General features: G+C 51.3%; 1 protein-coding gene across 1 annotated transcript in view; it reads left to right on the top strand.

The window, feature by feature from the left end:
* The window catches only part of Adcy5 (adenylate cyclase 5), a 150,050-nt gene that overhangs the window by 112,986 nt on the left and 9,776 nt on the right, over positions 1 to 27,288 (top strand). The window contains exons 6-17 of the mRNA XM_087901106.1: positions 718 to 876; positions 1,830 to 1,971; positions 4,193 to 4,333; positions 9,278 to 9,300; positions 10,129 to 10,273; positions 11,232 to 11,329; positions 14,594 to 14,681; positions 20,555 to 20,671; positions 21,091 to 21,255; positions 22,477 to 22,652; positions 24,170 to 24,199; positions 25,140 to 25,272. Of these exons, the coding sequence (XP_087757232.1) occupies positions 718 to 876; positions 1,830 to 1,971; positions 4,193 to 4,333; positions 9,278 to 9,300; positions 10,129 to 10,273; positions 11,232 to 11,329; positions 14,594 to 14,681; positions 20,555 to 20,671; positions 21,091 to 21,255; positions 22,477 to 22,652; positions 24,170 to 24,199; positions 25,140 to 25,272 (1,417 nt within the window). The remainder of the gene's footprint in view (positions 1 to 717; positions 877 to 1,829; positions 1,972 to 4,192; positions 4,334 to 9,277; positions 9,301 to 10,128; positions 10,274 to 11,231; positions 11,330 to 14,593; positions 14,682 to 20,554; positions 20,672 to 21,090; positions 21,256 to 22,476; positions 22,653 to 24,169; positions 24,200 to 25,139; positions 25,273 to 27,288) is intronic.

Below are 27,288 nucleotides of genomic sequence, written 5' to 3'. Positions count from 1 at the left end.
GCAAACTGTGTACCTACTCTTCCTCAACTCCTAAACCTTTTTCTGCAGACCCTACGCAGACTGTGAGCCCCACTCCTATGCTGGTGCTTGTGGCTTGGATTACAGATGTCTTATAGTTCAAGGAACAACCTAGTTCCCTGCACTGTCCCAGTCATCATACAGTTTCCTATGTCATCATACAGTTGTGACCCCACCCCTACCCCCACCTCCATGTAACCTTGTAAATGCCTGTCTCCTATGTCCTGCTAACCTCGAGAGAGGAGCAATGGCATTAAATCCAATCAATCGATGTTTGGGAAAACCGTTCCAGTCCACCTTGCCTCCAGAGCATTGTATGATTAGGGTTCAGGGTGACCACATCTCCCCCATGGACTCAAGAGAGCACTACAGTACATTTATGATTTTCTGAACAGTCTAATTGACAGTGGCAATAGCAATGGAGGTAGTTAGGTGTGTGGTGGTGGGGTTTCTTTGGTTTACTGTGCAGCACACTGCCACCTTATGGCCGAGACAGAAACAGCACTTCTGGTTCCTCTGAACAGGCAACCAAACACCTGCTGCCAGTCCCCTTCAGGTTAGACTAGATCAGAAAGAAAGGCACCTGACCCCTGCCCCTCCCAACTCCCCTTTCACCCCAGTCCTTCCTTTCAACCTCACCCCTGCTCTGTATGCCTAGCCCCTGACCCTCTCCCAGCCTTACCCCTGTTCCATCCCCAGGTTGGTTCGGGAGGTGACTGGGGTGAACGTGAACATGCGTGTGGGAATTCACAGCGGGAGAGTACACTGCGGCGTCCTTGGTCTCCGAAAGTGGCAGTTCGACGTATGGTCTAACGATGTCACACTGGCCAACCACATGGAGGCTGGTGGCAAAGCAGGGTGAGTGAGGGCTATGGTGGTACAGGTAGGAAGCCAACGTTCCCTTCTCACCCAGTGAGACTGTCATGAGTTGGGGTTGGAGTAGGCAGGATGGAGGAGCAGGCATGCTGTGGGCAGGTGGGGTTAGAGGTTTCTTGTGTGTGTGTGTGTTGCAGGGGGTGCTGGGCTGGGAATGTAGCTGTACCATAAAGTGCTTGTTTAACGCACACACAGGATCCTAGATTCAACCCTCAGCAATGGAGAGAGGAAGGGAGGGAGGGAGGGAGGGATGTAGAGAGGGTGGAGCGGGAGAGAAGGAAAGAGAGAGAGAGAGAGAAAGAGAGGAGGGAGGAAGGGGAGAGAGGAGAGGGAGGGAAGGAGAGAGAGAGGGAGGAGGGAGGAAGGGGAAGAGAGGAGAGGGAGGGAAGGAGAGAGAGAGAGAGAGAGAAGAAAGAAAGAAAACAAAGGAAGATTTTTTAACTTAGCAAATCATGCACCACAGTTTACGTACAAGTCGTAAGGAATGCTATCTCAAACATCCAAGTGTTTGTTTGGATGACAAACGGTGGCTTGTGGCCCTGTGGTAGAGAACAGCCTATTTCAGTGGAGAGAGGCTTATTCCCTACAGGACTCTGAAGCACCAGCTGGCATGGATACCAAGGACACAGGTGTGGAGAGACACAGTAGACAGAAGTAGCACAGACAGACTTGAAGAGGCAGTCAGTGACTAAGAAAGACCTGGATACCGGGCTGGAGATAGCTCGTGGTGGCAGGAACCGTGGCCGCTGGCTTCTGAGCAGGAGTGACTGTAAGACCAGAGGCGTGGTCCTTGGGTGGGCTGCGAGATGAGCTGTGGGTGTCGTCCTGATCACCGCAAGGTGGGCCCCCACTGAACCACAGCTGGAGGTCGTGAGGTGTGAATGGTATCTGACTGCAGTTCTCGGCTTACACTTTCTGCCCTCCCCGCCCTGTAGGCGCATCCACATCACCAAGGCCACGCTCAACTACCTGAATGGGGACTATGAGGTGGAGCCAGGCTGTGGTGGTGAGCGCAATGCCTACCTCAAGGAGCACAGCATCGAGACCTTCCTCATCCTGCGCTGTACCCAGAAGCGGGTTGGTGGGCAGGGCCTGTGGGTCAGGGGGCGGGGCAGTCTTTTGGTTTGGAACCTTTTCTTGGCCGGTTCTTTCCTTCTCTTCCTTCCCTGAGGAAGGCTATGAATCCCTCAGTGTTGCCTCCCATCTCCCAGAAAGGACCTGAAAGTGACTGAGACCTTGCAGAGCTGATAGGGGAGAAAGGATATTTTCATTCCACTTTGGTTGAAAAAAAAAATTGCAACAGGCCCCAGAGGAGTGAGCAAGGATGCCTTGGGGGAGGAGGGAAGGGTGAGCATCCGAGGAATCACTCTCCACTTTTTGCTAGGTGGTTGTCTTTTCTCATCTCTCCTCCCCTCTTCCCTATTCCTGTTCTCATTCCCACTCACTTCCTTGTTTTCTCATTCCCTTTGGTGTTTGTGGATGCCTGCTTCAGCCTGCATCTATGTGTGTCTGTTTTGTTTTTAAACATTTGTATTCTACATATGTATTTTCTGTGCATTGTGTGTGCATATAGGTCCGTGAGTGTATGCCTGCCAAGGCATGTGTGGGTGGGTGTGAAGGTCAGAGGACGGCTTTCAGGAGTCTCTCCCCTTCCATCTTGCCGCTCCTGGGGATTGAACTCAGGACCTCAGGCTTGGCAGCAAACACTTCCGCTGGCTGAGTCATCTTGCTGGCCCCTACATCTTTGTTTCTTGAAACTGTCTTCCTTTTCACCTTCTGGTTTCTTTCTTTCCTCGTTGTCTCAGCCCACATCTGCAAAAGTAGAAAAACTGAATTATTAGTGGCCCTCAGCGTTCTATTTTTAATAGTGTCATATTCCATGTTCTTAATTTTTAAGGCAAATGGAGTGTTTTCTGTTTCTCTCCAAATGAGAACACCTTGCTGTCTTCCCACTGAGGGTATCCAGTGGCTGGTGGCCTTTGGTAGAGAAAAGCTCCCTCCTGCTTAAGGTGCTAGAAACAGAACAGCTGTGTGGAGGCAGAGTCCAGAGAACCCTGGGTGGAGGCAGTGTGTTTCTAAGGAGAGGTGGGGCAGAAAGAACAGTGCCGTCCATCCTGAGACAGAAGCAGGGGGATGCCTTGCTGTGGACCTGAAGAGAGGTCCTGGCTGCAGTGGCCTTTGTGAGGAGATGCATCAGACACCCCAGCAGCGGCAGCAGTGGAAGGGAGGGGAGTATCAGGGGAGTGCAGCACTTCTCCTAAACATTTGCTTGTCCATTGGCCAGAGTGTGAATGAACTGCGACCCTCTCAGGCCCTCCATATCCCTCCTTCTGGTCCCTGCTGCGTAGGCCTCCATTGCACCCTCCTGCCTTGAGCCCTCTGGGTCTTGGTTCCTCCAGTTGACAGCTAGTGCAGAAGGCATGAAGTAGGGACAGACAAATGGTGTGACAGCCCCATTCCTGGCAGTGTGAGCCAAGGAAGGCTGAGTGTCCCCTAAACCCTGTGTCATCTACCTCTGGTGCCCATTGGGAATGACAGAAAGTCAGTCTGACAAACAGGTACTTAGGAGTGTTTGTCCATAGGAAGGAGGCTGGGCCTCTGTGTACTTACTGTCTTGCCATCTCTGACTTTCCTAACTCAGTGACAGGTTTCTGGGAGCTGCTCTTGGAGCATGGCAGGTATGTTCTGCTGATAGACCCTAGAGGAAGTAGATACTGGAGTCCAGGGCCCTTCTCCCTCCATCAGTCTCTGGACACCTTCAGCCTGGCTCTACCCACCCATGAAACTATTAACAGACACTAAGAGGTGCTGAGCCCCGCATCCCAGTGAGTAGACCCTGCCAGGGGTGGAGACCACAGTGCAAGCTGACCTGGCCACCTGGGGGACTAGAAGCGAAGCTCAACCCTCCCATGGAGTTACCCCACCCCTGCCACCACCGGTTAGAGGGAGGGCAGGCTACATGATAGCAGGCTGCAGTGTATCTTAGGACTTTGGGAGCTTGGCCTTCAAGTGGATTGAGAAGTTGCAGGAGAGAATCTCGTGCTCAGACTTGTAAGGAGTACTTCTTATACGCGACAGGCGTTCCCTCCACCCCGGACTTCCTCAGGAAATCAGCTCTCATAATTGTCTACGCCAAGCACCCCAGATTTTGGGGCAGCGAGTTCCAGGGCTGTGCACAGCAGCTGCTTCTCTTTCTGCCTGGCCAGGTTCTTGTTCCTAGAGAGAGAGTGAGGGTCTGCTCATTGGGGCTCTACCCATAGCTCGGCCCACACACTGAGGCATCTCTGTTGCTCTTCAGAAAGAAGAGAAAGCCATGATTGCCAAGATGAACCGCCAGAGAACCAATTCCATCGGACATAATCCGCCCCACTGGGGAGCCGAGCGCCCTTTCTACAACCACTTGGGTGGTAACCAGGTGTCCAAGGAGATGAAGAGGATGGTGAGTCTCTGGTGGCATGGTGTTCCTGGGGTTGGGAAGGCTGGCCCTGGGGTCTCAGCCTGAGGGACTCTATAAGGGAGGGTAATAGGGGTCACCTGACTTTATGCTAGAATATGAAACTCCCGACCCTGGCCTGGTTCTGCTTCATGAGTTCCATGATCTCATGGCTCAGGAACATAGCAGCTCTTGGCAGAGCTTCCTGGTGCAGGCTGGCCAGACTCTGGGTACTACTAGGGCCTCTAGCAGCCTTAGTATTGACTGGTGAGATCCCATGGAACTGGATGGCACTGGCCTGCCTGTCCCCTTCCAGTCCTTAATGCATTTCCTGGGCAATCGAGAACATGTTCCTTATTTCTGCTGCTCAAAAACCACCCCAGTGCTCTTTGGAGAGTGCCTGGCGATGGCCCCTTCTGCTTCTGTGCTGAGAAGCACCCTGTCCCTGCTAACACCAACCTACTAGCATAGGTCAAGCCATAGGCTATACAGCTCCTCCAGGCACCTAGTCCACTTGGGGACACATGCACCTGGCCAACCCTAAATATAATTTAGAATGTGTTGCTGATTCATAAAGGAGAAGAGGAGTTACCGGAAGCCAGGTGGCAATGGTGGTACTTTCACTTTCTGCCTAGACCTCAGCTGCCACCCCAGGACACAGCTCAGGTCAAGGCCACCTTGCTCTCAGGTGGAAGGAGGGCTGGGGAGGCTCAAGGGTAAGAGCAAGAGGTGTGGCCACTCCGTGATTGGAGTAAGCTGCAGACGGTGTGATCCAGATATATTGATCAGATTAGGTGCAGTTAGAACCAAGGGGATGAGGCAGACCCCCATGGGACTTAAGAAGACCAAAGCTAGTGACCTGAAGGAAGAAACAGGTGGGGGACCTGGTTGCTCCACTCCTTGCCAGCTAACAAGTAGCAGATGATACACAGATGTACAGCCAGAAGAAAAAGAGAGTGCCGGCGTCCACTTAAAATTTTGAGGGTAGATAAAGTACTGGTTTTACACTGTTACTGCAAGGGAGAAGACAGGAGGAGCCTGGCCTTACCCAGGGCTAGGAACCCAGATGTCCACAGGCCTGATCCGTGCCAACATGACCTGCAGTCATAGTATCCTCCATGGCCCTCCACAAAGCAAAGTCCAGTCCTTCCTGTTGCTGGTTTGCTCTTTAGTAATCTCCTACAGAATTAGAGTCCATATGACCAGAGGGTTTTTTTCGGGGGGGGGGGGTGGGCAGGAAGATAGATGGGACAGGGGGATAGAGGGGAATCTGGAGTTGGGAGAGAGAGCAAGAAAAGGAACTTAGAGGAGGTACAGAGGAGGAAGGAAGCAGCCAGCAAGCAACAAAGTGGCCTTGTGGGAAACCACAGTCTCTCTGCAGTCCCCGGGGTCATTTTCCAGTGACATTTGGAATAACCTGCAACCTCAGTAATTTCCTAGGAAGTCTGGGCTGTGAGCACTGGGTTGGCAGGCATATTCATCACTGTTAGAGCAAGGAACTCTGGAAGAACTAGTGGCAGGGGCTGTGACTGGGAAGGGACGGCTCCAGAGGAGGCTGCGCCTCAGGGGAGGCTCCTGGGTGTTAATTGCTTAGCCCAGCAGGGGACGAAGATCATTCAGAACAAGGTGCCCCGTGCTGACTGGGCACAGTGTTCTCTGAGGACACTGGCATCAAAGCCTCCTTTCCCAGCCTCACCCATCCTGTGGGGAGTGTGGGCTGGATATGAATTCCAACAGCTGTCCTGCCAGCCACTGGCTTTGGTGTTAAACTTCCCAGAAATCTTTGAGGAGGATGCAAAAAGAGCACTTCTGCCTGACTCCTGGCACGTGAGTGAGTTAAAAACAAACAAGCAAACAAAAACAGCATCGAGAAATACACAAACTCAAAAGTAGCCCACCGCAGGTGGAGGGCTTGGATTCGGTGAAGCAGTTAACAGCGGATAGGAAGGTACTAATCCGCGGCCAGCAGTTTTGTTTGTTGGAATCTTTATCAAGGTTTTACTCGGCTTGCCAAGTGCTTTGCTGAGCTGGGCTTCTGTGCTTGAATGCACCCCTTGTCAAGGCTTTAAGGTTGTATATTAATAAGTGGCTGACAGGCACATGTGTGGCCTGAGCTTATACGATTAATCCAAGGGCTCTCTGCCTGCCCTGCTGGGAGACAGGATGAGACCAGCAGCGTGAGGGAGATGAAGTGACCAGGTCTTAGCCGTAGTGAGCATGGATGATTGTGACATGAGGCCCGGCTTGTTGGGGTTTCTGTCCCGCCCGGTAGCCCACAGCCGGCAACTCCCAAGGAAAATCACACACAGGACTCCATAAGATTATAAAGCTGATTGGCCCATTAGGTCAGGCTACTTATTAGCTCTTATAACTTATGTTACCCCATTATCCTTATCTATGTTAGCCATATGGCTTGGTACCTTTTTCAGTTGTCAACTTACATGTTGCTGCTTCGGTGGTCTGCACAGGACCACCGAAGAGGCAGCATGTAACTTGCCCAGCTGAGAAAGGTACGGAGCCATGTGGCTAACGTAGATAAGGATAATGGGGTAACATAAGTTATAGGAGCTAATAAGTAGCCTGGCCTAATGGGCCAATCAGCTTTATAACTTATAGAGATCTCTGTGTGATTGATTTTCTCTGGGACTTGCCAGCTGTGGGGTACCAGGCGGGAACAGATACCCCAACAAGCCGGCCCTCATGTTACAGATGATGGAGTGTTCCCAGTTGACTAGACAGAGGTTTAGGTGCCTGGATGCATGGGTGGGTGGATGGATGCATGGGTGGGTAGGTGGATTGCAGTGGTACTGGTGAAAGTCACATGGGTTCATGCTCCAACCCTGAGCCACAGTTTATCCTGGCCTGTTCTTAATAGTTGTACTGAGCTGGTTTATGGATAGCAATGTCTTCTACCCTGTTATCAATGTACCTACTACCTTCAATGACTCCTGAACTGCCCACACCAGCATGGCATCCCCCAGGGACTGAGATTCAATCCATTTCTCTGCTCAGTACAGGGAAGAAAGTGTATCTTCCACAGAGGCCAGGAACAAGGCACTTCAGGGTATTTTTGATCTGTGGAGATGGGCTTGTATATGTGTAGCCCCATTGTTCCCAGTTGTATAGTTAGTTAGCTTGTTACTGGCTCATGGGATGGAACTCCATGGTCTGGAGGCTCATGGTGGCCTTTTGTAGTCAGCTTGCCTATCCATCTCTGTTTCTGGCTATGCTGAACTCATTGAGGGGTCATGAGAGCACACACATGGGCCTGTCCCCAGACAAAACACTCAGCTGTGTGACACCCACTTCTGCAGGAAGGAGGGTGACATGAGAAAGTCTGTGTAGTCTAAAGAGGAGGCTGCATGAGTCTCAGAGTGAGGACAAGGGTCTGACTGGTCTGGGCAGACAGTGATTGATTGGCCATCCCAGACTAGGTATAGGCACCTGGGTACAGATTAGAATGACAGCATGGGACCACCAGAGGCTGCTAAGGTCCTGGGAGCCCTTCATGTCACAGGTATGCCAGGTCTGCTCAGCACCTGTCAGCCCTGGCTCATGAGGACATGTGTTTCAGCAGCTGCCTAGTTCTTCACAGGAATGAAGGGGGGCAATGATCTGTTGACTGAAGTTTCTATCCTGCCTGGTCTCACAGTCATTCAGCCCCAAAGAAACACACAGAGGTCTCCATTAATTATAAACTGATTGGCCTATTAGCTCAGACTTCTTATTAACTCTTATAACTTTATTACCCATAATTCTTGCCTGTGTTAGCCATGTAGCTTGGTACCTCTTTTCATTTAGGAAGTTACACCTTGCTTGCTCTGTGTCTGGGTGATGACTGCAGACTGAAACTTGCCTCTTCCCAGAATTCTTGTTGCCCCACCTCTACTTCCTGCCTGGTCACCCCACCTCTATTTCCTGCCTGGCTACTGGCCAATCGGCGTTTATTTAAAATACAAGTGACAGGGTTGAGACCATTGTCCCACAGCAGAGATCTGTTAGGATTTCTGGTTCATCAGCACTTGCTGAACTTTCCGTTTGCTAACTAGTGCTCCACATGAGATCCTCCTCTGTGCCTGCTCTGGCAGTCTGGGCTTTACCTGCAGGTCACATCATGGGACCTTCGGGACACCCCCTTCCCCAGTCCCACCACAGCAGGCAGACGACCACCCCCATAGTGCTTCTTTTTGGTGATGTTCATAGATTACCTCTAAGGAGGTCTTTGTGGTTGACATCTGTCTGTAAGGGTCTCACCCTCCCTCAGGGCTTAGAGACTTGAACCACAGAAAGGCACTCAGCCCCCGCAGGTGGCATATGGGCTCCTTGCTTCCTAAATCCAGTCAGCTCTAGCCTTGGAGAAACACACTAGTTCCCAGATACCACATGCGTGGTTGTAGGTAACCAGAACCAGGCTGTTTGCAAGTGGGAAGCTTCTGGTTTCCTGTAGATTTTGTGTGATGTGTGTGTATGTGTGTGTGTGTGTGTGTGTGTGTGTGTGTGTGTGTGTGTGTGTGCGCGCGCGCGCACACGCGTGCACGTGTGTATGTGGGTGTTGAGTGTGGACACATGTGCATGGGTGTGGTGATGAGTGTGGACACATGTCAAGTTTTGAACAGCTCAGCAATTCCTCTTCAAGCCAGGGCTCAGGAGGAAGGGGGAGCGGCCCAAGGAATATAAGGAGTCATGGTGGAGGGGGTGGGTGTTGTGCCCGTGGATAGGATGAAATCACAATGCTAGCTGGCATCTAGCACCGAGTCTGTGCCTTAGGAAGGATCCACTGTGTTAACCAAGTGAAGGGAGGAGGGAGCAGTCATCCTCTGTTCATCACGGTGCTCCACAGCAGAGAGCCATGAAATGCAGCCACCTTGATGGACTCAGTGGCCACCGTGGCAGGCCTGCGTATGCTCCTTGCTCTCTGTCCTCACATTTCTCTCTCTCATTCTCCTTCAGGGCTTTGAAGACCCCAAGGACAAGTGAGTAGCATGCCTGTTTTTCCTCCTTCTTCCTTGACCAGTTCATGTGACAGATGTTCAGCAGTGGCAGGAGCAGCAGCCTGGGAGGCTGTGCTCTCTCTTCACAGCTCCCCCAGGAAAATGCAGACCTTGCACGCTGGCAGCAGGGCCTGAGTGTACCCAGTATCCGGAGGGAACATTCTCTTCCTCCTCTTGTGTTTCCCAGTCCTCGAGACTGCCAGACTGTACTCGGAGACCAGGTTCCACTGTGAGAAATTAGGTTTCTAAATGCGGCACCATAAGGATGCTTCCCAAGGGGATCCTGTTCCTGGTTCAAGTGGCAGTTGGACCACGGTCCCTGTGGTAGGGGTCCCACCCACCAGTCCTAGCCTTAGTTTCGGGGTGAGGAGACAGCTAGAGAGTAAAGAAAGAGGCTTATATGTTAGAATAACAACAAAATCTTTAGCCAGGCAGTGGTGGCACATGCCTTTAATCCCAGCACTTGGGAGGCAGAGGCAAGTGGATCTCTGAGTTTGAGGCCAGCATGGTCTACAGAACAAGTTCCAGGACAGTCAGGGCCGTTACACAGAGAAACCCTGTTTCAAAACAAACAAAAACAATTAAATTTTCAATAGTAATCTACAATGCCAACAAGGTCCTCTGGGACTTGGGCACCTTCTGTCATGTGCAGTTAAGAACACAGTTTGGGCTCAGTCCCCACTGTCTCTTCCAACTCTCAGGGGGTCTGCCAGGTGTCTCTGGCCAGTCCAGATGGCCATGCAGAGCTACCCATGTGACAGTGTCTCTGGGTGTCAGCCTGCCTATGTCTGTCTGCCCCTTGCTTTCCAGGAATGCCCAGGAAAGTGCCAACCCCGAGGATGAAGTGGACGAGTTTCTGGGCCGCGCCATTGATGCCCGGAGCATTGACAGACTGCGGTCTGAACATGTCCGCAAGTTCCTCTTGACCTTTAGGGAGCCCGACTTAGAGAAGAAGGTATGGCCCCAGGAGAGGACCCCAGCAGAACCAAGACAGGGCACAGGGTGCAGCCCACAGAATGGCTTCCTGTCACCTCCAGAGGCAGTGTCCTAACCTGTGAGGCCAAACTAGAACCCCGGGTGGAGTTCTGAAGAGATTTCCTTGGTTGAAAGGAATACATCTTATTATTGCCGTTCCTCAGTTTCCTTCTCTGGAGATACTTACCTACCTCAGGATCAGAGTGAGGACCAGTTGAGCTCTATCTATGAGACACACACAGTGGCATCTACCACACACAGGGTGCCATAAATGTTGTGTTCATAACATTGCTGTGATCGTGGAACCACCCGGTTTATGGGGCCCATCAGAACCTCCAGGTGCTGCACTGTCCCACCTTAGATTGTGATTGAACAGCCCAATGGCCCACCAGTGGAGTGGTAACAGGGTCACCAGGCACTTCCCTTTACCCTAAGCCCCACCATGCAGCAGCATCTACTTGAAATGGCCTCATAGGAGCCACTGCCAGCATTAAGCGAGGAAGGCCTGGTTCACAAAGCACAGCTACGGAAAAGGAAAGGAGACCTGACTGATGTGTCCCTCAGCATGTGTGTGACTGGGTGGTGTCATAGAAGGTGAGAGAGGAGCTCCCTGAATGAGATGAGCACTTCCTGGAGGGAGAAACCACAGCAGCCTGGGACCCACGTGGGTGCACTGTGCGGGTGGGTGATCATTATGCATTGTGTTCATCATGGGTCAGCCTGCATAAAACGACTGGTTAGCAATCCCAAGCCTCTGTCACTGTCACACGGGCTCTACCATACAGGCATTTACACTGACTGCCCTCCATCTAACCTATCTTTGGGCTCCATGTGCTCTCAGTCCTGGAGTAGGGTATCCTGGGGACTGGGTTACTAGGACTGGCTGCGCTTTAGCAGTGGGCGGGGCCACCAGAGCTCACCATGCACATCCCTCTCAGTACTCCAAGCAGGTGGATGACCGATTTGGTGCCTACGTGGCGTGTGCCTCCCTTGTTTTCCTCTTCATCTGCTTTGTCCAGGTCACCGTTGTGCCCCAGTAAGTATTCCCCACTGCCATGCACTCCCTCTTCTGGCTGCAGGGTCCCCAGACTGGGAAGGGAACAGAGACGGAATTGTGGGCTGGTGTACAGGCTGGGAGGTGGGTTTCCTAATTTCCTCTGTGGATCTAGGAAGTCAGGGGTTTTACCTCTGGGCTGGGGAGGTGAGTGCTCATGCCTGGGTGGAGACCTCACTGGCACTTCTTAGCTGCACAAGAGACCCCTTTTGTCACCACCTCCTCTCAGACCTGGTCAAGTCACCCAAAGCATCTGCCACTCTGGCTCCAGGTGACCTTTAGCTCTTGCATGCCCTCCCCCACAAAAAAGTGTGTGTGTGTGTGTGTGTCTGTCTGTCTGTCTGTCTCATATCTTTAAAAGATACAGTTGTTTTTTTTTCTACTACTGAAAAGTATGTCAAAGGAGGGACATCAGGACGGCTTTTTACCAAGAGGCACACCGGAGCGCTAACAAAGACTGACCGGCTCACTCAGGACACCTGGGAGCAGACAGAGGACTTTTGAAATGAGGTTTAGATGATAGTCATTCACAGGAGTCACACCTAGGCGAGAAGTTTGTTGTCCTATGTATGTGTGCATATATGTGTATTCATGATGGGTATATTTATATGTGTACATTTAATCCTTTACTATGAAATCACTCAAGCACATGGAAGTCACACAAACAACTGCCACTCCTTGCCTAGAACAATTGTTAATATTTTCCAGTATCAGTTTCAGTTACTCCTTTCTGATTTTTTTTTTTTTGAGATGGGATTTTTCCGTGTAGCTCTAGCTGTCCTGGAACTCACTCTGTAGACCAGGCTGTCCTTGAACTCACAGAGCTCTACCTGCCTCTGCCTCTGGAGTGTTCGGATTAGCAGTGGTGGATAACCACTATTGCCTGGATTTGTTTCTGATTTTTAAAAATTAACTTACAGACATTTCTCTCCCATAGGCAATAGACATCTATTTTAAGAACATTTTCCCCTTATACGTAGAACCCAACATATCAAATAAAGTCAGTTCTTTCTATCACCTGGTACCCAATCGATTTCAGATTTCCAAAACTATTCCCCAGATGTCCAAATGTCTTCCTACTTTATAGATCCTTGGGATCCAGGGTTCCATGTGGCTTAGCTTCTAAGCCACTTTTGATCTGAGGTGTCACCAACTCAAACTTTATTTTTCTCTTTGAAATAATTGTAGAGCCACTGAGAAGCTGCAGAAGTTGCATGGTGAGCTTACCCATAGCTTCCCTGCATTTCCCCCTATGTTGACAGCCTCCTTCACAAGTTATGGTAACCATGCTCAGCCTGCTGACCCTTACACCCAATTCCCATTTCCTCAGTTTCCCCTTTGTGCTCTTGTTCCTGAAGCCACACTGCCCGGGTCTGACAGTGCAGTTAGCTGTACCTCCTTCTTCCCTGCCCGGGTCCCCACACTACAGTTAGCTGCGTCTGTCTCTTCCCCCTTCACGAGTCGGAGATAAATTTGTAGCCTGGCTTGTCTTTTGTGACCATGTCTGTATTAATGAAACTCCAGCCAGGTGGTTTGCAGAATGTTTTCACTTGGGCGTATCTGAGGGCCTCCTGACTGGATTCCCGTGGCCGCGATAACCTTCTCCCAGCACGGGTGACGCGTCTGTCCTTCCTGGTGCATGTTAACGAGAGGAGCCACACATTGTTCACTTGCCTTCTTTTAAACATTTTATTACATTTATGTATTTTGCATGTGTGCATGTGTGTGCATTTACACACACACATTCATGAGCCATTGCATGTGTGTCGCGGTCAGGGGACAGCTTTCAGGTGTTGGCTCTTTTCCTTTCCCTATTTGTGTCCCAGGGATAGAACTCAGGTGGTCAGGCCTGGTGGCAAGCACCTGTATCCACTGAGCCATCCTGCTTGTCCTACTTCTGCCTTCTTAACACCTTTTCTTTCTGTGGCATCCGTTGTATAAAGATAACCCTTCATCCGTGTCTGTTGACTGTCAGGACACCTCAGGTGAAAACCAGACATTGGTAGATGGCTACACCCCGGCTGGACAGCTCAGCCCATTCCCATGCGTGGAGGCTGCTCAGAGCCGTGGAACTGTGGGTCTTCATGGTCATTTGACCCCATTTTTTTCCACATGGTACAGGTGATAACCATGTACATCAGCGAGAATCACAGGCCTCTTGTCCCATCGCAGCTGGCAGTCTGCTAGCTCAGGTGCACAGTCATTGACTCTTTGTCATTGACTCTTAGAGCAGCAAGGCTTACGGCTGGGGCCATGCCAGCTCCCTGCTCTATTTACAGTGGTTAGTGTCATTCCTGCCTGTGGCCACAGCTCCAGTTGGCCAAGGTATTGACTCAGGTCATTCCAACCATGCCCACTGGGGAAGCCTTAACAGCCGCTTTCAGGTTCTCTTTCCCTCCGAAGAATTCTTCCCTTGTTCCCTTGTTGAAGTCAGCTGAGTGCTTTTTTGTTGAAGCCAAGAGTGAGGTGCTCCCTCCCCAGGAGGGCTCAGTATTCCCCTTCAATAGCCTACAACCTGCCAACAATGCCTGGCATCTGGAGACCATCCCCACCCCCTGCAGCCTTGTGTGTGTGCTGTACCTAGACAAGCTCCTGCCCCAGGATGGCAGTGAGGGTTCCTGGAAGAATGAGGCTTCCTGCCCTTGTGGCCTGCTCTCCTCCTTAGGGAAACCAGGACTAAAAATCAGGGAAATATGATTGGGCAGGGTTCTTTGTGGGGCCCTGACAATGGAAAGGGACAGGAGCTAGATATACATATGATGCTGTCTCAGAGAGCAGCTGTCTGGGCAGCTGATGTGACGGCCACTTACCAGGTCTGTTTTTTGGCCCTGTTATCAACCCGTGAGTGCTGATAAGTAAGGATAATCAGGCGACTTTTAAATAAGTTCTCCCGTGCTGCCTGAGCACCCTGAGAATCGCTAAGAGGGACACTATTGACCAGGTGTTCTGTAGCTCTCCATTGGCTCATTATGGGCTGCTGGTTTCCCATGAGGGTGGTTGGAGGGTGGGGAGAGCAGGAATGGACCGTATTACAACATAGCCCTACATGGGCCCTTGCTGAGAGAGCTCTTCTTGGGGATGAAAGGATGGAGCAGTTGGCTTCTGGAGAAATGGAACTGTTTTCGGAGCTGCTAGCCCCAAGAGCTGTGCAGAAAGCCCTGGATGCTGGGCAGGCTCCCAGGGATGTAGTGGGACTTAAGCTTCCTACTAGGATGCGGCTCCTTCTCACCCTTTTAATTCCCCCAGCTCCTTGTTCATGCTGAGTTTCTACCTGTCGTGTTTCCTGCTGCTGGCCTTGGTGGTGTTTGTATCTGTGATCTACGCCTGTGTAAAGGTGAGTCTCCCTCAACACACCATCCAGAGGGCCTCCTACCAGTGGCAGAGGCCACTGTCAAGACCTGAGCATCACACTTGGCTCAGGAAATAGACAAGGGAGTGTGCGATACTGGTCTACAACGCTTGACTGGCACTGACAGCAAGCCTGTCTGGAGACTACAGACTGTTCCTATTGGCCGCCTCTTTAAGCCTTTGTTAATCTTTGCAACAAGGTTGCTATTGCTGCTTCAGTGTCAGATGGGACCAGAGGACTGCTCGCCAGAATCCAAAACACAGTATTGGTCCGTGAACATTTGCTAGAGAATGTGTGTGGAGGAGACCCCTAGACATAGCCTTCAGTGGCCCCAGGTGCCCTAGAAGGGACATTCTCTGAGATTTAGGGATGAGCCTAGCATGCACACGATGGATATGGCCCCAGATAGGCAGAGTTTTAGAAGAGCCACACAGGGAACACCAAGGAGCATGGCTTCCTGTTGTATATTCTACCTTCCATTTCTCTTGGGCATCCCAGGCCCCCTGTCTAAGCTGTATCTCTAGGCAGTACTTGACCCCGCGCCGTATGTGTGTCTTAGGAATTGTCTAGGCTTGTTTCCCTTGCCCTGAAATCCTTTGTCCCCTTCCCTTATTTCCATCAGTAGGGAGTCAAGGACTCTCCACCCTCAAAACAGGGTCCTTCCTTAATCTATTTGCTTAGTTGCCCCGTAGTCAAAAGTCTTGGTGGAGTGACTGTCAGGTCTGGTAAGGACCTCAGGAGTTATGTGCATGGGTTAGAGGTCAGGCTCTTGAGTGTGGGTCACGTGAGAGGGTGGTGGGTGGCTCACTGTAGTGAAAGGCGAGCACTGGCTCTCCTTCCTCCAGGCTGGGACCCTCCTGCTCTGCGTTCAGTACCTCCTGCTTTGGCCTTGTAGTTGTCAAGATCGCTAAGCCTATTTGGCCCTAATACACAGTGAAATAAATACATAAAAATAGGATGAAAGGGAAATAAATCCGCTTTCTTCATCCATGGACATCATAATAAGACACCAAATTGTTGCAATAACCAAAGGTGAGAGCAACTCAGTGTCCATCATCAGATGGCAAAAAATAAAATAATGGCACATCGCTGTGATTAGACTAATGTTTGAGTGCCTAGGGGAGCAGTGTCCTGTCACATGCAATGCAGATGAACCTTGGAGACACTGCTGAGTGAAGGAAGCCATTCGACTCTGGACACACACTGTATTATTTCAAATATGGAATTTTCTATTATAAGACAGAAAGTAGATTAGAGGTGACTCACACAGGCAGAATGGGGAGGTGTTGCTTAGTGGGTAATGGATCTGTGTGCAGTGGTAAGGGGATTTTGGCGATAGGTTGCAGCGATGGCTACACCGTATTGCGACTGTAATGGGTGCCACATCAAAATGACGGAAATGGCAAGCTTTATGTGGTGTTTTTGCTACAATAAAAACATTACAACAGATAGAGCATTCTAGCACAAGTCTGTAATGCCAGCACTCGGAATGCTGAGGCAGGTAGGTAGAGAGTTCAAGGCTAGCCTGAGCTATATAGTGATAACAGATAGAGTTCAAGGCTAGCCTGAGCTATATAGTGATAACTTGTCTTCAAAAATAAACACAACAATTGTTTAAAGCATACCATAGCTAAAACACTCTTAAGTTATCTTTTCTAAATCCTAAAGAAAATATATCCTTTTAAGAAAAGGCTTACCTTTTAAATTGTGTATGTGGTGTGTGTGTGTAGATGCCTTCAGAGGGCAGTGAATTCCCTGAAGCTGGAGTTATACATGGTTGTGAGTTGCCTGATGTGGGTGTTGGGAGCTGAACTCAGTTCCTTTGCATCTGTGTTGAGAAAACCCCACATATTGTCAGCGGTTAGTGATCAATCGTTTGGTAGACAGGAATCCTCACCCTTGTTCCCGCTGCCTCCTTCTCCGCTGCCTCCTTCCCCGCTTCCTCTGGTCAGCCAGATTTTCCTCATTTGTTCCCACTCTGCAAAGCAGAAGCCAACAGGGGAAAATATTTCCATTACAAACTATTTCCACTTAATTCTTCTTCCCTCCTTTATGCTGTGCACTAAAACCTGATTGTGCATTACGATGTGTAAGAGGTAACCAGGTTTGGTGGTGCATCCCTGTTATCTCAGGTGAAGGCAAGAGAATCGGGTTCAAGGCCATCCTTGGTTATGTAGTGAGTTTGAGGCTAGCTTGAGCTATGTAAGATCTTGTCTCAGAACACTGATGTAAAGGAATGCTTACCTTTGGGCAGATACATAACAGGGAATGTATCACTGAGTAGGGATTGGAAGGCTGATTGGGGTTGGAAGGACTAATAGTTACCATATCCCCTTGTGTGGTATTGACCAGAACTGGCTGGACTGTGACGCTCATGGTCATTCTGCTTGCCCTTGGGAAGCATTCCCCTTTTAAAAGAATATCTAAATCTCCCCCATTGTATTTCAGTTTTTGAGCGGCCCATGGTTCAGACGTGGTAATTCCTCAGTTACAATGGGCACAAGCTCTAGTGAGTCACAGCCAGGCCGCTTTACTTCATTTGCTTCTCCATCTCCCACAAACGCTCAGGCTTCCTTTGTTAATTTGTCCATCCTCTGTCCTTTTTGCCAAGAGATGCCTGAGGACAGAATAGATCGATTGATCACCTTCCCTAGGTGCCAGGGTTTCCCTTCCCTGTACAAAGGGTTCTGGCGGACCTTCAACCTCAGGCCCAGTTCACCTTCTCATCACTATCTGGTGCTATGCACAGACATCTAGACTTCTTGGGAAGATTGATTGAATGCTGGGTTCTTCATCTTGTCCCCAGGCCTGGTCTCACTTCTCAGTGTGTCAGCTTCTTTCGGAGCCCCACAGCCCCTAGTATGCCTCATCAAGTCTGTTTTCTGCTGCTACTACCATAGAGGGCAAATCAACATGTAGCCTCCTGCCACTCTTGGCATTTCTGGTACTCTTCTTGTTCGAAAAAAAAAAAATACTAGGCCCCTCTCCACTACCACACACTATCCCAGAATCTCAGCAAGGAGAACCCTACGCAGTGAGAGTCCTGCCATCTTGCTGAGGTCAAAATCCCTTCTCTGGACTCTGCACAAGATAAGCCAGCTGATGTTGGTCACCTCCAGTGACAGCACACTTACCCACGTGTCCTGGGTACAGCCGCTCCCTTCTGTGTCTGCTCCAGCGGCTCCATCGGTGTCTCCGTAGTAACCTTATTGTCTTAGGAAGCAGCCCAGGCCTGTGCCTACCAGTGGAAAAGAACGGTGGCTCCCTTTCTCCCACTCCAATTGGCATGCCTCCCTGTGGCAGCTCAGCACAGCTTCATGCAGAAGGCTGGCATCTTCCAGCAGGGCACAGGAGCCAGCGAGAACACTCAGCTATGCAGCTGGGTCTTGTTTAGTTTTTTGTCATCATGATACAAGCTAGTTATCTGGGGAGAGGAACCACAATTGAGAAAAATATTTCCTGTAGGCTAGCCTGTGGAGCAATTTATTGATTAATGCCTGATGTGGGAGTGAGGACCCAGCCCACTGCTGTGGGAAGGTTGTCCTGGATGGTATAGGGAAGCAGGCTGAGGAAGCCGTGGAGAGCAAGCCCTTTCCTCCCCAGGTTGCTCTTTGTCGTGGGGTTCATCGAGGCGTTAGAGAGCTAACTAGAGCCTGGGCAATGCCCAGGGCTTCCGCAGCGGTCCCCAGCCCAGCTGTCACTTGCCTGAGGTTCAGGAGATGGGGATCGGGCTGGGGTGGCAGAAGCAGACTCCCCCCACCCTTCCTCACTGCCCCACATCTCCACCTCATTTCCAAACAGAGCCACCACCCAGGAACCTAGTGTTCAAATGCAAGAGCCTGTGAGGGACAATTCCCATTCAAACCGCGCGGAACAGCTTACAAAGCGCTTTCAAATGAGCCTCCGGGGCCTCTCTGTGAGACAGCAGTCCCCATTTGCTGATAAGGAAACTGAAGCTCAGAGAAGTTAACAGTGTCCCCAGGATTACATGGCTGCTGAGGAGATGAAACAAGGCTTTGAAAAATAAAAGCTGTATGAAGATGCCAAATCACATTCCATACGATGTACCTGTATAAAAGTGGACGAATTTGTAATCCACGAGTCTTTGGTATATTAGTGTATGCAACTATGGGTACCAATTCTGGAATGCTGTCATCATTATAAAAGAAACCTCATATTCGTTTTTTTCCTTGTGCCCATCCCGCCATAGTCCCTGGAAACCACTAGTCCTGTGAATTTGCATGCTCTCCATACCGCATACAAAGGGGTTGGCTCGTACAATAGAATGCCTTTTTAGACTGGCTTCCTTCACTTAGCATAATGATTCCAAGGCTCCCCTACATCATAGCACCCTCAGGTCGTTCCTTCTCGTGGCTCACTGTGTGGCTGCAGTGTATTTTGCTTATCACTTGATGGACATCTGAGAATTTTTCCATCTCCACAATTAGGAGCAATGCTGCCGTGGACTTGGATGCTCAAGTCCCTACTTCCAGTAATTCTGTGTATAAACCCAGGGCCGGAACTGCTCAATATAATTTGCCCTTAATTTTTAAGATACCTCTGCAGCCCGTCCACAGCAGAAGCATTATCTGACCATTCCTGCAGCAGCGCATGGGTGCTCTGATATCCCCTCATCTTTATTAGTATTCATTTTGCTTTCTTGAACTTATTTTATCCACAAAATCTTTTAATTCATGAAAACTAACTTATCTGGTTTTTTTCCCTTTCTTTTTTTCGGGGGCACGGGGGAGGTGGCTTCTGATGTCAACTTACCAGCCCTCAGTGTTAGGTAACAGACCTGGTGGCCTGGCATACTCTGTTGAAATGTCCAGGGGTGCTGAGGACCTGTGGATGCCTACTTTCCTTAACCAAAAGAATTAAGGTACACAGACGGAAGGACAGACAGATATCCTTCAGAGAAGTGGTGTGGCTTGCTCAGGGTCACAGAGGACAGACTAGCCCAGAGCACAGCTTCTGGCCTCCTTTCCCATGCCCCTCCACCCACCACCCTCTGGCCTCCTTTCCCATGCCCCTCCACCCCATCACCCTCTGTCCTTGGGGGTTTCCAAGGTCACTTGCACCTTGGCAGCAGACTGGTCTCACCGGGACAGCTGAGGTGGTAGAACTGTAGAAGCCCAGGTCCCCTGCTTTGCTCTGTCAACGTCTTTGTCAGTCTAGGTTGTGTAACAGATGAGGAGGGTGTGGTATATGACGCCAGTGAAGTGTGTCAGATTTGGTGACAGGACGGGCTTAGCAGGCTGTCATTTGGTTGCTAAAAACACAGACGGTCTTGGAGCAGATGTATGGCTTGTCTTACTAGGGAGGATATAGGAGGATCTGGGTAAGCCAAATGGCGGCACCTTCGTGCTGAAAAAAATGCTCGCCCAATGCCCTCCTTCTTCAAGCCCCCTTCCCTCCCGTTTCCAGGCCCCTCGCCTCCTCTGAGGGGCCTCTCTGACTCTCCATTCCTTCCAAGAAGCCTCCCAGGAGGACCTTTCCCACCCCGACTCCTCACCCACCCAATGTTCTCTGTGCTTGGAGCCGAAGGCCCAGGCTTCCACTGCAGGAGACAGGCTTTCCTGCCATTTCCTATCTGGCCAGGGTAGCATCATTTCCTTCATCCTGCCTCTGTCACCTGTGGGCTGCGTGCCATTGGCAGTCCCCCTGGCCAGGGCTGAGGCTCTGCCTCTGTTGGCTGAAGCAGAAGGCAGTACTGAGAGACTGGAGCAGTGCAACCCTAGAGAAGCAGGGGAAAGTCTGGAGAGCCTTGTCAAGGACAGGGTGTGGCCGCTGAGTTCTGAGGCTCTCTGAAGGGTACTGACTGAATTCTGCTTTGTGTCTTCCCCTTCCTTCCCCAGCTCTTCCCCACTCCCCTGCAGACACTCTCCAGGAAGATCGTGCGATCCAAGACAAACAGCACCCTGGTCGGGGTGTTCACCATCACCCTGGTGTTCCTCTCGGCTTTTGTCAACATGGTGGGTACCTCCATAGTCTCCAGGTGCCTCCCTAGCTCTGTGTGATCAAACCAGTGGAGCCCCGTGGCTGACCAGGGGAAGCCTTTCCCTGGAAGTTCATGTCCCGCCTCAGGTTGCGGTCTAATTTGACTGTCGTTAGCATTCTCACACTGGCTTTCAGTTCCTTGTTTTCAAACTAGAAAGAGTACAGGGGATATCCCCAGCATGGATTACAAGGCCCAGCCTCTGGAAGTACATGGGTAAGCCATGTCTGTAGCCAGAGCAAGGCTGTCCTTCAGGTGCCTCTTTTGTTCCTGGTGTGTGTACAGCCGTGCTTCGGGGACAGGGTGGACTGGTACTGCCCACCATCGTGTGGGATGGGCCTACGTAGCCTGGCCTGCAGGGGCTGAGCAACCTCAATATCCTCTTCCCCACCCTAGTTCATGTGCAACTCTAAGAACCTGGTGGGCTGCCTGGCAATGGAGTACAACATCACGGTGAACCAGGTCAATGCGTGTCATGTGATGGAGTCGGCCTTCAACTACAGCCTGGGTGACGAGCAGGGCTTCTGTGGCAGCCCCCAGCCCAACTGCAACTTCCCAGAGGTTCGAGAGATGGGGACAGGGTGTGGGGATGGTCGCAGAGGCAGATGTTCCTGCCCTTCCCCACTTTGCCCCACAGATCTGGCAAGGTTGTGGCCACAAAGGCCCCTTCTCCAAGTCCCTTCCAAACCCCAGGAGCCTCCTTATTACAAAGCTAGTGTTGTGTTCACAGCATAGCTGAGGTGTAGGCATTGCCTATCTTGTACCAGGTACTGGCTGGATGGTAAGGGCCTTCCCTCTACAGGGTGGGTAGATGGGACATTAGTACTGAATTATCTGGGCAGGCTCTCCTGTCTTCTCCTTTCTAATACTGGTGGTGACTTTAATCATCAGGGACCTCCCTTACAGTACCTTGGTTGACTCTTGAAAGCCCGGGGCTGCCCACAGCTAATCACCACTAGCCGGCTGCAGCCCAGAGGCAGAGATGCTATTGAAACAGAGTGGAGAAAACTCAGAAATAATGGTCCCAGATGTACAGAGCCAAAGAACAGATGCTGAAGTCTGTAGTGAGCACCAGGACATGAAAGATCCACAAATGCCCTGAGATCAGCTGGCTCAGCCAGCAGAGGACATAGATAGGCTCCAGGGTCATAGTGCAGGTCCTGGTGATCTCTCTGGGGAAGTCTCCTTAAGAGCCAGTGTAATGGGCCTGCAGAAGCTCTAGGATTTTAGGAGGTTGCTTCACACAAGCCCACAGAGGAGGCTGGGCAGAACGTGATGGCCAGACAGCACTGTCTCTGCAGTCACATTTGTGAACAGTCACAGGAAGTGGAGTGAAGATGGCACTTCCCGTCTGGCATGTCATTAGGCAGGCTAGTTCAGGTGTCTCTCAGCTGGGGGAGTTCTGAAAGTCCTTGTGGGTTCGAACTGCAGCTCACGGTGGGACCCTTGTTCCCTGCAGTTGCTGCTGGTGCCAGGCATAACACCATCGGTGTTCATGGATGGACATATATGAAAGGGAGCTTTACTGACGGGGAAACTGAGGCTTAGAGAGGGTGAGTCAGGTCAGCCTGAGCTTGGAGCTATGCCAGTGATCTGCTGACCGGTTGACAGTTGACCTGTACCAACTTCTGGGTCCACCTCCAGTTTCCTAGACAGACTCTTGGCATTTTGTTTCCCCTGCTGACTGACCTACTCCCAGCCCCACTACCAGGTCAGGTGAAGGTGGGGAGGGGCCAGGGAGGCCCAGGGCCTCATGGGATCTGACAGGCCCTCTCTCTCCAGTACTTCACCTACAGTGTGCTGCTCAGCCTGCTGGCCTGCTCCGTGTTCCTGCAGATCAGCTGCATTGGGAAGCTGGTGCTCATGTTGGCCATCGAGTTCATCTATGTGCTCATTGTCGAGGTGCCCGGCGTCACACTCTTTGACAACGCTGACCTTCTGGTCACCGCCAATGCCATGTAAGTAGCTCCTTCTCCGGTCCTCTGCTGGATCTGGGGAGAGTCCTGGGTGGCACGGATGGCAGGAGCCTGGGTCCTGGCAGCACAGGGAACATGCAAGGAAGGTGTCTTCCTTAGCCCCAGGCCTGGTTACTGGGGCAAAGCACACGGGTCGTAGGGTCTTGTGTTCCCCTTCCTCTTCCCACGTTGGGGATGCCACAGGGCCAGCTTCCACTGGGGCTAGGGAAGGCAAGGGATTCCTCTGCTCATCTGCTCAGCTGTTCCTTCATTCTTGAGCGCCTGTGATGAAGAGACCCTGATTCAGGCGGAGATGGGCAGGCAGAACAGGTGATCCAGCAGAAATGCCCTTGTCTTGCCACAAGAGCAAGATGTGAGAAAATTGAGGCTGGATGTCAGAGTCAGGCAGGAAATTCTGGTGGCTGTGTGGCAGATGACAGGAAAGCTTCGCCATGAGGAATGGGTACTGGAAGTTGGCTTTGAACTCATCATCGTCCTGCCTCCACCTGGCTAGGAGCCAACATGCCCAGCTTTGGAGCCAGCATACTGGCTTCTTTTTATTTCCCTCCCCTCCTCCTACTGTTCCCCTCTCTCTCCCTCTGTTGGTTGTAGAAGTAGACAGTGGAGGCCTTTACTGTCCAGTGACCCTAGTGTGTCTCTAGGCAGTGCTACACAGTAGATAAATAATGCAAGCCATGTGTGTAATTTAAATTTTTTTTTCAGTAGCTGTAATTTAGAAGGCAAGAAAGTACAGTAGCTTTTTATTATGGTGCTGGGGATGGAAGCTTGTCTGTACTGCACAAGTGTCCTACCACTGAGCAACGCCTCAGACCAAAGGTGCAATGAATTTTTGTGTGTGTGTGTGTGTTTTTCTGAGACAGGGTTTCTCTTTAGCTTTGGAGCCTGTCCTGGAACTAGCTCTTGTAGACCAGGCTGACCTCGAACTCAGAGATCTGCCTGCCTCTGCCTCCCGAGTGCTGGAATTAAAGGCATGCACCACTACCACCCAGCAGTGCAATTAATTTTAATAACAATTTTATAGAACCACTATATCCAACATACCATCTTTAAAAGATGCAACCAATTGTTAATTATTCGAAAACTATTTTACCTTTCCCCCGATATATTTAGAATGTATTTACGTGCACAGCCTCCTTTAATTTGCTCTTCCCTTATTTCAAAGCCTGGTAGCTCCGTGTGACCAGCAGTGGCCATCTGGGAAGGCGCAGGTGCAGGGTTCCCCTCCACTCCTTCGAATGGCAGCATAGGCCTGAGATAGGCAGGTGGCTATGGGACAAGGACAGATAGGGTCTTGGGTAAGAACTGAGCAACCTTGGTCAGGGTGACCAGATACTGGCTAAGATGAGCTTTCTGCAGCCATACTGCTCAGAGTGCCCTTGGCTGAGGAGGGCCAAGTGCTGTAGTAACTAGGGCAACAGAGGAGAGCTTTGGGAACACAGCAGAGGCTGGGGGTCAAGGGGGTCTGGAGACTGAACAGTCTCCCCAACTTTTCTTCACAGAGACTTCAGCAACAACGGGACTTCCCAGTGGTGAGTGGACACTCTTCTGTGATAGGGCCCCAGCCTCCCAGGTAGGAGGGGCCTTGTGATCAGGAGCAGTGGAGGAGGTAGCTGGAGCAGGCAAGGAGGCCCTTGAGCCAGGGGCAGGCAGGCCTGTAGTCAGGCAGTCCCTGGACTATTTTGATCTCCATACTGCGAGGTGCTCTAAAGGTCCCATGACAGTTTCATCTGACCTAAGACGATCCCCCAAAGATTGCTTTAAAGCTTCCAGCTTCCAGTCAGGATCCCCGAGCTCAGTCCTCTATCATAGAACTAGGGATAGAGCCTGCTTCCCTCCCGGTACAGGCTAGGCACAGGCTGTGAGGCTGGCCCTACATCCAGGAGGGGTGGGCAGGAGTCAGTCCCAGCATTCAGGGTTTGGGCTTTGTGCTGCAAACTGAGCAGGTTTGGAACGAGAACTGTCTGTGAGCATGTACCAGATGAGCAGGAACATGGCTCTACAGTGACAGCCTCCACTTGGGGAGGCCTGCTCTATTCCTGGCTCCTCACGGGGCATGCTGTACAGCATCTTTCTCCTTACTAAAGTCTGGAAATGGGGACATCACCCCATTTTACCGATGAGGACAAGATTACAGGGTTGACTTACCCGACTGTCCAGAGACACGGTCATCAGGCTGGCCTTGATTACCTTGACTCTGCCCTACTGCTGCTGCTCCGTAGGAGAGCTGAGCTCACTATCTGAGGTGACCAGAGGAGCTCACCCAGTGACAAGACTATAAGGCACGCAGGAAAAACCACTTCCCCGCACTGCCGAAAGGCTTCCTGAAGGAGGCGCCTCAGGGAACTTGCACAGGAGGGGAGGAGCAGGGGGAAGGACGGGGAGCTCTTGTGGGTGGAAGAAGGCTGGGGAGTCCTCAGAGCGTACTGAAGTACCAGGATGAGCGCAAGCCTGCTTACCTCTCATTGACAGCCCTGAGCATGCAACCAAGGTGGCGCTGAAGGTGGTGACACCGATCGTCATCTCTGTCTTCGTGCTGGCTCTGTATCTTCATGCCCAGCAGGTGGAGTCCACTGCTCGCCTTGACTTCCTGTGGAAACTGCAGGTGGGTGGCCCTGGATCAGAGCTGCATGGGAGCGCAGCTGGCCTCAGTGTACTCCCTGACACTTGGTACCCTGCTTTGGTCTCATCCTGTCTGACTGCCCTGTGCTGGCAGTTCTGCTCCCTGCTCTCCAGCCTCATACCCAGGAATTATGGTCACCTGGAAGAAGGGCTACCTAGAGGTCAGGTGAGGGCCCTAGGTGCCAGTAACAGCCTTGTTATCTGATAGACTATCTTAGAAAGGCCAGGAGGGAGCATCTAAGAGCATCCCAGAGAAAGATGACTTCCACTCAGGTCTGCTGCCTTGACCTTTGAGTCCAACCCCTCCCATGGCTTAGCCCAAGTCCAGCCTCTACATCTCTCCTGGGTCCTCCCTATTTCCGGACCATGGCAAGCCCCTTCTGTCTCAGACTTCTTAATATCAAAACTGAAGATTGCTGACTGGGCAGGAGACCCTGCTTTAGGTTGGATGCTGTGTGTAGCTGGCCATCTGGTTGTCCCTTCTGTAAGGTGTACTGCATGGGATCTGGCTGTCAGGTCTGAGGTGGAAGTGCCCTGTGGCTAGGGGACCTAGGAGCATTGCTGTCTATTTTCCCTGGGGAATGCCCCCTCCTAAAGTCCAGGCTGTCAGTGAGCTGAGGTATCACCTGTCATCTCTCCTCTCTGAGAAGTTCCCAGAGTCGAGCAGGTTTTGTGGGACCTCGAGCCCATGCCCTCCCATTGGCGCTCACACCCTCACTTCTGTCTCCCTCCATGGCTCCCCAGGGTGCCACTCCCAAGATGGTCGCCACTGTGCACCCTGACTGTGTCACAGAGGCCTTAAGAAGAGGTAGCCCGTCGCTAGCCTCTGCTGGTGGTTGCCACTGTGCACCCCAGCTGTGTTGCGGAGGCTTTAAGAAGAGGTAGCCTGTTGCTAGCCTCTGCTGGGTGGCATAGCTGCAGCCAGCGAAGGCCCTGGGATCCAGAAAGGGTGGGAAGCAGTGTTCCTGTGAGAGCCGAGGCCTCCCAGCTTGTTGTCTGACCCTCCCGGGCTGAGTGGTGATCCCTGTCTCTCCACTGTAGCAAGGGGGACTATGTTGGGGAGAGGAACAAGACTTCTGTCGCTTTGGCCAGAGGCCCTTCACTAAGCTAAAGCCATTTTAAGCTTCTAGTTCTCCTTTGTCACTAGTGTCCTTCCGCTCTGTCCCACTGGGCCGTAGGAACAATAGATTATCTTTCCCTTTGGTATCCTCCCCGGAGTCTCACACCCCTGGTGCCCTTTTCATATTTTTATCTCTGTGTTTGGCTTGTTGTGAGTTTGTGTTTTCTGATACATGTGGATGGATACAAGTGTGTATGCGAATGCACAAATGTACGTGAGTGCGCAAGGGCCAGTGAGTCCCAGAGATCCTCTTATCTTCACCTGGGGGTGCTAGGATCCAAAGCTAATCCCACCACGCCTGGCTTTAAAAACAACCAGTGAGACAAACACAAAAACACACAGGCTGTGGGGACTGAACTCAAGTCATTGTGGTTGCAAGGCAAACACTTTAGGACTGGGGTCTCTCCCCAGCCCTGGGCACGTTTTAAAAATAATCTCCCTTTCCTGGGCGGTGGTGGCGCACATCTTTAATCCCAGCACTCGGGAGGCAGGGGCAGGCAAATCTGTGAGTTCAAGGCTAACCTAGTCTACAAGAGCTAGTTCCAGGACAGGTCCCAAAGCTACAGAGAAACCCTGTCTCAAAAAACAAAACAAAACAAAACAAAAATCTCCCATCTACAGAAATGCTGCAAGAACTGCATACTGAGGTCCAGCAGTCCCGCTCTTCTAGTTGGTTTTGTATCCACCCCTACTTTCTGACATATATCTGTCAGCGCTGGATGTCTTTCAAGACAAGGCACCGCACTGCCCCCTGCCCCACTCCCTGTAGGAACTCACCATGGCACTCTGGCCACATCATGTTTTGCCAGCTCTCCTGATTCTGGCTCAGGCCCTCTCTAGGAGTACTCTGAACTCACTCATCAGGTCTCCTGTTTTCTC

The sequence above is a fragment of the Myodes glareolus genome, chromosome 2, assembly GCF_982192425.1.
Source record: "Myodes glareolus chromosome 2, mMyoGla1.1, whole genome shotgun sequence".
NCBI classification, from domain to species: domain Eukaryota; kingdom Metazoa; phylum Chordata; class Mammalia; order Rodentia; family Cricetidae; genus Myodes; species Myodes glareolus.
The sequence above is the reverse complement of the archived record's forward strand: the minus strand, read 5'-3'. Positions and strand labels throughout refer to the sequence as shown.